At 41.0% G+C, this 12,075-nt stretch overlaps 1 protein-coding gene across 5 annotated transcripts in view; it reads left to right on the top strand.

Annotated features, from left to right (window-relative positions):
* Kiaa0825 (KIAA0825 ortholog) overlaps positions 1-12,075 on the top strand; it is a 471,157-nt gene that overhangs the window by 198,314 nt on the left and 260,768 nt on the right. For 4 of the 5 annotated variants that reach the window (XR_005284771.1, XM_038324188.1, XM_038324189.1 and 1 more), the window contains exon 15: positions 5,553-5,717. Coding sequence is in view for 3 of the 5 variants with exons in the window: in XM_038324188.1 (XP_038180116.1) it covers positions 5,553-5,717 (165 nt within the window). In the remaining 2 variants the exon portion in view is untranslated. Of the gene's footprint in view, positions 1-5,552; positions 5,718-12,075 lie in introns of those variants that run through there. The other variant, XM_038324191.1, reaches the window with a different exon arrangement.

Raw genomic sequence — 12,075 nt, 5'->3', positions numbered from 1 at the left:
TTGGGACTCCTTCCCTAGTGTGGAGGACAAGAAGGGTGGAGAAGGTACCAAAGTGATTGACTGACTGTGAAAGACAATGAGAGAGACAGGACAAGGCAGATGGTGTCATATTAGAGGATTTCTCCTGAGTAAAATTATTCATTGCAAATGACAAAGTGAATGACATACATTTACACAATGATGCTTTAGGTACACAGAACTTGCTGATTTTTTAATTTGATCTCTTTTCTCTCTTCTCCTCTCCTCTCCTCCCCTCTCCTCTCCTCTCCTCTCCTCTCCTCTCCTTTCCTCTCCTCTCCTCTCTCCTCTTCTCTCTCCCCTCCCCTCCCCTCTTCTCTCCTCTCCTCTCCTTTCTCTTCTCTCCCCTCCCCTTCCCTCCCCTCCCCTACCCTACCCTTCTTCTCTTCTCTTCTCTTCTCTTCTCTTCTCTTCTCTTCTCTTCTCTTCTCTTCTCTTCTCTTCTCTTCTCTTCTCCTCTTCTCTTCTCCTTTTCTTTTCTGACATAGTCTTGTCTGTAACCCTGGCTGGCTGATCTCACTTACATCCATCTTCCTACCTCTGCCTTCTGAGTCGACCTCATCAATTTTCATTTCGTTCACTACTGAAGACATTATAAAGACATACCTAAAGAATTTTATATTGGATAAACCAATGTCTTACCCAGAGGCAGAAGAAAAGAAAAGGGGAAAAATGAAGGAAAGGAATATACCTGCATTTGGAAGAGAAGGAGGAACAGCAGCAAGGAGAAGTAATGTCCCCCTTCTCCCACTGTGAGGTTTATACCTGAGGCATCTATAAGGAAATTCCAGCCAACTCGACGACAGACATTTGTTTACCATAAATATTGCTGCACTGGCCTTCAGTAAGTAAGATCAACGGAAACAGGGTAACCTGCGTGTTTCTGACTTTTTATTTATTTATGTCAGTCTGCATAAGTTTTTTTATACCATCTGCAAGCAGGCACCTATAGAGGCAAAAACAAAAAGTCCTATCACATTAACCTAGAATTATAGGTGGCTGTGAACTGCCGTATGCCACGCAGGAACAAGAAGTGAATGATGTGTAACTGTGTGATGTGATGCACAGTTGTTGGGTGTGACGGAAGAAGAATGTGGCCTCACAGGAGTTAACCTCAGTAACCTCCTGATGCTCATTTAGCTTCCCCATGTGCCTGTATCTTCAGAAAGGAGGGCTTTCCTTTCCTTCTGGTATGGATACGGACTTCTGCAGTGTCAGACTCCTGTTCCCTGCTTCAGGAGAGAAGCTGAGACGCCTAGATGACTCCTGTTTCCCCAAATGGCAGTTTACCATGCTCGGGAGTACTGTGTCCTGAACCTGGGACTAGCCTTACAAGTAGCTCGATTTCAAACAAACAGTAAGACAAAAAATGGTAAAACAATTTAATTATGCTCAATTCTATCTTGTCATACATGAGCCTCACTCATGCCCCTCTTCCATCAAACAGCAGCAAAATAACATGGGTCTCCCACCCCTCAAAAGGTAAGTTAAAGAAAGTCAACCCAAGGAAAGTTTTCTTGCAAGGTCTAGGAGACTATCTGAATGAGAGATTGCACAAGAATACTGCAAGGGTATACGGGGAAAATCAAAAGGAAAATAAAACAATGTGGCCTTGGGAAAAGGCCATGGCCTTTACTAGGTTCCAGAGACACAGCCCTAAACACATCTGGGCTGTTTGGACCTCTCCTGCCTGGCCTAGTGGATGGGGAAGTTCCTATCACTCATATAACAGGTCGTGCCATCTGTAACTCCAGTTCTAGGGCATCTGTTTTCTCTTCCGGCCTCAGCAGGCATCAGGCATGCAAGTGGTGCACAGATATACATACATACAGGCAAAACACTCGTTTCCATTAAGGAAAACAAAATTTGAAAAGAATGAAATAGGATGTTAGTACCATTTATGTGAGGACAACAGACACAAGCAGGAATGACAGTTGTACATTTGTACATTGTTTTCATGATTTCATGTGTGCCTATCACCCAACATACATATGCCTGCTCACACAGTGAATACCAAGAAGCCAAAGCCCAAGCCCCTCAAATCTTTACCAGTGACTGACATATAAGAATATTAATTTTGCCGGGTGGTGGTGGCGCACGCCTTTAATCCCAGCACTCGGGAGGCAGAGGCAGGCGGATCTCTGAGTTCAAGGCCAGCGTGGTCTACAAGAGCTAGTTCCAGGACAGGCACTAGAAACTACAGGGAAACCCTGTCTTGAAAAACCAAAAAAAAAAAGAATATTAATTTTGAGAATTTTATACATGAGTACTGTATTTGCATCATTTAGCACTCCTCTGTCACATACAACTCTTCCAGTTCCCTGCAACTGCTTCTAAAATTGGAGACCTCGTTTTCTTTAAATATATAGGCACATCATGTATGTGTGTGGTGTAAAAGCTATTGAGTTCATCTACTGTTACTCATATGTGCAAGTGTTTAGAACTGACCACTTAGGATTGGATAACTTAAGCAAGGAGCTAGCTCAAGGGAGATCACCATCTCCAGTTGGAATGGGACTGATGGATCATGTGACCAAACCCGTCTCTCTGAATGTGGCCAACAGCGGGGGCTGACTGAGAAGCAAAGGACAATGGCGCTGGGCTCTGATTCTTCTGCATGGACGGGCTCTGTGGGAGCCTTCTCAGCTTGGTCGATCACCTTCCTGGACCTGCGGGGAGTTGGGAGGACCTTGGACTTAGCATAGAGTGGGGAACCCTGATGGCTCCTTGGCCTTGAGAGGGAGGGAGGGGAGGTATGGGTGGAGGGAAGGGGAGGGAAGGGGGAGGAGGAGCGGAGGGAGGGGGGAGGAGGAGGGAAGGAGATGGAAATTTTTAAATATAAAAAAAAATAAACCATGAGAAAAAATAAAAAAAAAGAAACCAAAAAAAAAAAAAGAAAGAAAGAAAAAAAAACTGATTCTCTTTCTCAGAAGTCATTGATTGTCTATAGCTCTTTGTCTGGGGTGGGGGCTTGTGAAACTTTCCCCATGCACATTGGTAGGTGAGCAGTGTGGAACTGTGCAGGTCTTGTTCTGGTAACCGTCTTGCTGACATTTCATGGCTGCACCTTGCCTGTCAGGACTGGAAGATGTTATCTCCCAGTATAACTGCTGCCTTCTCATCCTCAATTCTCCCACCCCATTTACTGTGAGGATCCTGAACCTATTCTAGGTGTACTAACTGGGGCTGGACACCCTGTCACTTATTTTCTACATTGTGACTACTTAGTTCTGCATAGTATCTATCCTTGATCTGCTGGGGGAAAGCTTTGATGAGGGGTGAGAGCTTCGGTCATCCGTGTGCATAAAGGTAACTGTAGGAAGGGAGATTTCTCTTGTGTGATACTGAGTAGTGGGAATTTTCTTATGTTGTCTATGCTTTTGGGAGAAGTATTACCACCCTGTTGGTACACACATACACACACACACACAGAGAGAGAGAGAGAGAGAGAGAGAGAGAGAGAGAGAGAGAGAGAGAGAGAGAGAGAGAGAGAGAGAGAGAGAGAGAGAGAGAGAGAGAGAGAGAGAAGCAACTATGGAACTTTGGAAATGCACAACTTGTCAAAATGCAGAGATCAGAAACAGTGAGGTGCCCAGGCTTAGTTATTATAACTACAATACAACCCCCCCTCTCTCATTCTCTCTCCCTCTGTATGTGTATGTGTATGCATGTATATATTACATATAAATGTATGTATGTAAATGCATATATACATATATGAGAACATTTTTTTCGAAAATGACTTAACTTTTGTTAAATTTGTTCTTTAATAACTCCATGCATATATAAAGTACATTCTGATTACCTTCTCCCCGACCCTGTCTGACCTGTCAATTCCCCCTCCTCTCTACAAGTTCTATTCCTTCATCTGCATCTGTTTTGGGACCCACCATGCCTCCTGTGTAACCATAAATTTAGATCTATTTATTGTAGCCTTGTAGGCTCATCACTGTGTTCACAACTGAAAGCAATGACTTCCTCTACCTCAGAATCCATTGGTAGCCAATAGTTCAGTAGGGAGGGTTATGGACCTGTGTAACCCTCCTGGCAATGATGAATGCTTGACAGGTCTTAAACATGGCCCCATATAGGAGACAGTCGTTGATGTGAGATCATTATTTAATGGCTTTGCCATGTCCTGAAGATAGCATTTCACAGTCCTTTAGAGGACAACATTCTAGATTGATGAAGGAAAAGGAAATGGGAAAGCACATTTAAATGACACAGCAAATGAATCCTTTTCAGTTGAACAGATGCTTCTGATAAAAGTGGTCTGATTTCTGGTTCTTACTGTAGCAGATTAATTTTTAGTAACATTCTTCCCCAAATGAGAAAGCAAATGCCAGCTACTCTACCAGTGTATCAAATATAGTCAAAAGAACACCACTCACCAATTATTACAGCCAAATTCTTGAGGAAGTTTCCTGTTGGCTACCTGCCCATCTCTGAACTGATCATAGCTGATGAGGGGTGTCAGGCCTGACCAGCCAGGCCTTGTATGCATGCCTACCCCAGGTAGGTAACAGAGTTAGTGTCCCTCGAGACAAACTGTGTGTACTAGGAGTAGAAGACAAAGGAGACAGGGATGGACAATGATGACTATTTAAGTAAAGTTAATTTGGTTGAAATTGATATAAAGAAAAACTAGCATGTGCTTTTTGTGTAAAATCTATGGTATTACTTCTTAATTTTTAGGTACAAATGGGCTCTTAAAAGCAAAAGTAAGAAATAAAATTGTAAAATAAAAGTGATAAGCTTTCAAATGAACAAGAATAAGGAAATGTTCTCATTACCAATGACCCTAGATTATATTAATAGAATATATTAAAAATATTAAGAGATATGAGTTGATACTGTCTTTAACTCAATAATACTCTTGTTTCTTGTGATACAGCTGTATATTATACATGAAAAATAGGAATTATTTTTCAGTTCCTTGTATCATATAAATTCAGTGGTGCCTTTTCTCTGATTTCTGATCTTTAAAGCCGTAATGGAGACAGAGGAGGTGACAAGGACAATTAACATAGCTTTGTTGTTGTGTAATTACTCATAATGTTTAATCAAGGCACTAACTGAAAAATTGCTTCATTCTGAAATGATAGTGACATTATATTTAGGAAATATAATTTGTTTTTCATAATTGATTGCATGATTCAAAAATCAAATGGATTTTCCATGGTACACTTTTAGTGCTCTGAGCTATCTAGATTTTAAACATATATCCTGAATCTGCATGATTTTTAAATGAGAAATACAGACAAAAATGTTTCCTTAAGGGGAAAAAGAATTACAACATACAGGAAAACCGATCTTTCCTCTTGAAATGAACCTCTTATGATCCTTCTTACGGGTATTCTTTCCATAGCTATCCCCAGATACATCTGAAACCATGAAGTCGATGATTGTAGCCCTCAAGAGACTGTGTTCCTCAAGTGCAAATAGTAAACAGGAGTGTGTCACAGGGTGATATGCAGGGAAGGGATGAGAGTATGATCACACCCACATATTCCCACATTATCACTCTTTTCTAGAACAAGCTCCTGGCATAGAGAAAGGCCAGAAGGATGGCTGCAGTGTGGTCGAAGCCATCTTCAAGGTTCTGTACCATTGTCACCTGTCTCCACAAACATTTGGACATGTTTTCATGAGCTACATGGAAGAAGAACAGCTCTGGGAATTTCTGTGCAGCGTTCCAGGTATGAGAAACTTATCATTTATAATATAAATGTTTTATTAATACTTACATTGTCTTTAAATTTGTTTTCAAAGTTTGATAGATACCAATTTTTCTGGCTCTGATTTGTATGTTCCATGCATCTTTTAATTGTAAGGGCTTCTGTTTGGAACCACTGAGCACTTATCTCCTGTCAACTGTGATGTACATGGGATGAGGTGAAGAGAGGTGAAGGGGACATTATTGAATGAAGGTTCTCTTTACTTATTTTAAGTATTTGTCCTATTATAATACTTAAGTTGTATTTAGCATTCATTATGTTTTGCTTTTATCATATAAGTTATAAATAGTCTATAACAAGTATTTTGTGATACTTTGGTCCCAGTATTCAATAAATTAATTATCCTGACTTGGCATAAACTAGAGGCATTTGGGGAGAGAACCCTCTGTTGAGAAAATTCCTCCTGTAGGCAAGTTTGAAGAGCTTTCTTTTTTTGATTGAAATAGATTTTTATGTAATACATTCCTATCAGTTTCCCCATCCCAAATCCTCCCTACCTCCCCATCCTTACAGATCCATTCCTTCTTTCTCTCTTTAGAAAACAAACAGGCCAAAAGCAAACAGACTAGATCAGAACAAAACAAATAGAGAAAAGGAAAGGAAGAAAGAACAAATAAAAAGCATGAGAAGCACATGTGCACACTGACACATTCCTACGTGCACACGCGCACACACACACAACATGCACATGAACACACTGAGACACATTCCTGCACACACACACACACACACACACACACACAATATGCACATGTACACACTGAGACACATTCCTGCACACAGACACACAATATGCACATGTACACACTGAGACACATTCCTAAACACAGACACACAATATGCACATGTACACATTGAGACACATTCCTAAACACAGACACACAATATGCACATGTACACACTGAGACACATTCCTACACACACACACACAATATGCACATGTAAACACTGAGACACATTTCTGCACACACACAATATGCACATGTACATACTGAGACACATTCCTGCACACACACACACACACACACACACACACACACACACAAAATATGCACATGTACACACTGAGACACATTCCTGCACACAGACACACAATATGCACATGTACACACTGAGACACATTCCTAAACACAGACACACAATATGCACATGTACACACTGAGACACATTCCTGCACACAGACACACAATATGCACATGTACACACTGAGACACATTCCTAAACACAGACACACAATATGCACATGTACACACTGAGACACATTACTTCACACACACATTATGCACATGTACACACTGAGACACATTCCTGCACACACACACACACAATATGCACATGTACACACTGAGATACATTCCTGCACACACACACACAATATGCACATATACACACTGAGACACATTACTTCACACACACATTATGCACATGTACACACTGAGACACATTCCTGCACACACACACAGACACACACACAATATACACATGTACACACTGAGACACATTACTTCACACACATTATGCACATGTACACACTGAGACACATTCCTGCACACACACACACACAATATGCACATGTACACACTGAGACACATTCCTGCACACACACACACAATATGCACATGTACACACTGTGATACATTCCTGCACACACACACACACACAATATGCACATGTACACACTGAGACACATTCCTGCATATATACACACACATACACCATATGCACATGTACACACACAGGAAACCCATAAAAACACAAAATCAGAAACCATAATATATAAACAAAATATCTGTAGGGTAAAAGAAAATGCTTAGACCAACCATTACAAGCAATATGTCTCTCAAAATACCACTGAGTTTGTTATGAGCTGGGCATAGGTCTGCCCTTGAGTGTGTCTTGTATACTCACAGAAACTCCACTGGAGCAAACTAAGCTTTCTTTGTGAGCAGTTGCCAAGTGAGGATAGCTTCTGGGCTAGGGATCATGGCCACTTCTCCCTGTTAGCACTGTGGCCCCATCTGTCTTGGAAGAAGGCAGGCCCTGTGCATGGCGCCACTGTCTGTGGGTTCATGTGTGAATCAGTCCTGCTGTGTCAGGAAGGCATTGTTTCCTCAGTGTCCTCCATCCCCACTGGCTCTATAGTCGTTCTTCCTCAGTCCTGAGGACACGGGTTTGATGGAGATGTACCAGTTAGGACTAAGTGTTTCAAGGTTTGTCAGTCTAGCACATTTTCTGGATGTGGGCCTCTGTATTTGTTCCCATCTACTGCAGGAAGATGCTACTCTAATGATGACGGAGCAAGACAGTGGTCTGTGAGTGTAGCAGAGTGCCACTATAGAGATACATTTCTTTTTTTTTATTCTTAATATGAATATTTTCTTTTTTTCTTTTTTTTTATTATTATAAAAATTTCTGCCTCCTCTCCGCCTCCCATTTACCTCCCCCTCCCCCCTCCACTCCCCCTCCCTCTCCTGTCCGAAGAGCAGTAAGGGTTCCCTGCCCTATGGGAAGTCCAAGTTCCTCCCCCCTCCATCCAGGTCTAGGAAGGTGAGCATCCAAACAGGCTAGCCCAGCACTCCAAAGCCAGTATGTGTAGTAGGATCCAAATCCAGTGCCATTGTCCTTGGCTTCTCAGCAGCCCTCATTGTCCACCGTGTTCAGGGAGTCCGGTTTTATCCCATGCTTTTTCAGTCCCAGTCCAGCTGGCCTTGGTGAGCTCCGATTAGATCAACCCCACCATCTCAGTGGGTGGGAGCACCCCTCGTGGTCCTGACTTCCTTGTAGAGCTACATTTCTTTAGTGGAACAATACTTACTACGCCACGGCCTTTCTAGTCTCAGCTTATGGCTACCTGCGCATTTTCAGGTATGGGTTCCATCTCATAGAGTGAACCTTAAATATAGGGCATTTTCTTGATTAATGATTGATGTAGAAGGGCCCAGTTCATGATGGGGAGGACCACTTGAGGACAAGTGGTCCTGCTTGTGTAAGAGAGCAGGTGAGCAAGATGGAAGAGAAGCCTGGAAGCATGCTCCTCTACAGTTTCTACGTCAGTGCTCACCTCTAGGTTCCTGCCATGCTCCAGTGACTGTCCTGACTTTCTCAGGGGAGACTAGTTCCCAAAAGTGTAAATACATACTCTACCTAAGTTGCTTTTGATCACAGTGTTTTATCACAGCAATAGAAAGCTAACTAGGAAACTAATAGACAAAACTCTCTGTCATCTTTAGATAACAGGCATTTATTATTATGAAAGTAGTGCATTTCTATTCAAAGTTAGCATGCCTTCTCATTCCTTTGTCAAAAATATAATTAAAAATTGATATTGTATTATGTGCTTGTGTATGCTTAGGTGTGTGTTCGTGCATATATGTAACAGTGAATGTATGTGGGAGTGCATGCATATATGCCACTGTGTGTATATGTACGTTTGTGCATGTATAAATGCCATTTTGTGTGCCTGCATTTATGCCATTGTGTGTGCATGAATATACGTGACAGCATGTGCACATATGTGTATACTATTGTGCATGTTTGTGTGCAAGCATATATCCCACAGTGTGTTGTGCATGTGTATATGCCATAGTATGTGTATACCTACCTGCATATATGCCACAGTGTATTGTGCAAGTATGTATGCCACAGTGTGTATGCATTTATGCCATAGTTTATGCATGTGTGCATGTGTGTATATATATGCCACAGTGTATATGCATACATATATGCTATAGTGTGTGTATGTGTGCATTTATGTCATAGTGTGTGTGTATGTATATATGCTACAGTGTGTGTGTGTGTGTGTGTGTGTGTGTGTGTGTGTGTGTGTGTTGGTCAGAGAATATCTTTTGAGGGTTGATTTTTCTCATTCACTTGTTTTAAGACAGTCTTCCTTGTTTTCTGCTGCAATGCCAAATTCTGCAGCCTATTTCCCCCTCAAGCTTGCAGATTATTCTTCCGTGTCTCTGCCTCTCAGAATTCCAGACATGTGTTCCCATGTTATGGTTTCATGTGGCTTCTGAGGATTGTAGAAACAATATCTTCCCTGTCATACTTTCATGGTTAGCATTTTTACCCTGGAATGATAATAATATACTTTTCTACTTGTGTCCTGCCTTGCTTCAGTAAAACAAAATGTTAAAGTCAGGACGCTGTACATCTGAGGTATTCATGGAGGGCCTACCTTTAGGCCAGATAACTTGACTCTTAGTGTCCCACTTTTAAACTCCATAGTTATTATCTTGAGGAGAAAAGGGTGAGAACTTCGGACTATTGTCTTTTTCTCCCATTGCTTTTCCACATCAATTATGTTTCTTTTTCAGCCTGTGCATGTTCTTACACACGGCTTTGATATTGCCACTGCTTCTGTGTGAAATATTTGAACAGATCAGAGTCATGGTGTCCCTGAACCTCCTGGATGTTCTGACTGTTCCACATATTACTTCAGTCTTACTTTACTATTCTGAAGTTATTAGTTTTCATCTTCTCTGGTCATTATCCTTATGACAGTGCTCTAGATAACTTCATATAATGTTTCAAAAACCAGAATCTATTACGTGAAGATTCTGTGACAATTATCCTTTTTATTAAAGTCTTATCTCTTAGTTTTCTTTTCTTTTCTCACTGCTTTCTATTTCCCCAAAGGAGAGGCAGATTTCTTAATACAAAACCAATGCAGAACTGCTTGACTTCCAATTTAGTCCTTAAGAAGCAGAAATTAAATAACCCATAAAGCTTACCATCCCCTGCAGTTTTAGCTTTTTAAAAATTCTCTCAGAAGATTATAATCAGTTAGCCTCATACTTCAAACACTTCTTTTTCCTCAAGTGTTAAATGCTTGAACCATTATTCATGACAGGCAACCTTGGTGACATGGAGTGATAAGGTTTACTTAACATGCTGTTCAAAACTGTGCAAATAACTGCTTTTCATTTGTATGTTCTCTACACACACACACATGTGCAGAGCTCATAGGGTTTGTATCTTTATCATTTATCCCCAACAATCTCAGAAGTTTTTTTGTGCTTCTGTTGGTAATCATTCTTATTTATGTCATGCCATAACAATCATATTCAAGTTCATGACAAAAGTGGTCTTGTTTCTATTTAAATTGAAAATATAGCATATTAGATGGTAATATATTCATTTTCTTCAGGAATAGGCCTCTCAGAGGTTGACTATGCTCCAGTAACAAGTCTTATTATACCCAGGTAAGTACAGGTATCATTAGGTAGACTGAGTTAGTTGTTTAAAAAAAAAAAAAAGAAAGAACATGAAGTTGGCAGGAAAAAGTGGTGGTTGAAAGGATAGGGGAGAACTGAAGGGAGGGTATGGGCAGTGGATTTGATGAAACCACATTATATGCATGTGTGAAATTCTCAAATAATAAAAAAGGAAATACAACTGTGATATGGGATTCCCCTCTGTATGCTGTGAATGTGTTTTATTATCATTGGTTAATAAAGAAGCTGCTTTGGGCCTATGGCAGCACAAAGTAGAACAAGGTGGGAATTCCATGCAGAGACAGAGGAGAAAAGAAGTCAGACTCAGAGAGCCATGTAGCTGCTGAAGGAGACAGATACCAGACAGTGCCAAATATAAACACAAAGTTCCTTTCTGTTTTATAAGCAACACATGCACAATTTCAAAAATTCACTATTTATTTATTTATTTATTTATTTATTTATTTATTTATTATGTGTGCAGTGTTGTACCTGCATGTCAGAAGAGGGCACCAGATCTCATAGATGGTGGTGAGCCATCCCGTGCTTGCTGGGAACCGAACTCCCACAAGCCCACAAGTTGTTTTCTGACTTCCACATGTGTGCCATGGCACATGTACACATATGCACTTTTCCTCCAACCCCAGCTTCTCAAAACTGCAAAGAAATGCTTTAAAAAAGTAAAGACGAAAGCTGGGCGGTGGTGGCGCATGCCTTTAATCCCAGCACTCAGGAGGCAGATGCAGGCAGATCTCTGTGAGTTTGAGGCCGGCCTGGTTTACAAGAGCTAATTCCAGGACAGGCTCCAAAGCTACAGAGAAACCCTGTCTCGAAAGAAAACAAAACAGAAATAAGGAAGGAAGGAAGGAAGGAAGGAAGGAAGGAAGGAAGGAAGGAAGGAAGGAAGGAAGGAAGGAAGGAAGGAAGGGAAGGAAGGAAGGGAAGGAAGGAAAGAAAAAAAGAAAAAAGAAAGAAAGCTCGTTAGAATACACACGCAGATTAACTCTTCTTAGTAAAGTTGGTTTACAGTCGCCAGCCTTTTTATCCCACATAATAATTTTCTGATATTTTCTTTATGATCTAACAAATAAACCTTGCCT

Source organism: Arvicola amphibius, chromosome 3 (assembly GCF_903992535.2).
Source record: "Arvicola amphibius chromosome 3, mArvAmp1.2, whole genome shotgun sequence".
Classification (NCBI taxonomy): domain Eukaryota; kingdom Metazoa; phylum Chordata; class Mammalia; order Rodentia; family Cricetidae; genus Arvicola; species Arvicola amphibius.
Note: the sequence above shows the minus strand (reverse complement) of the source record. Positions and strands in the feature narration are given on the sequence as shown.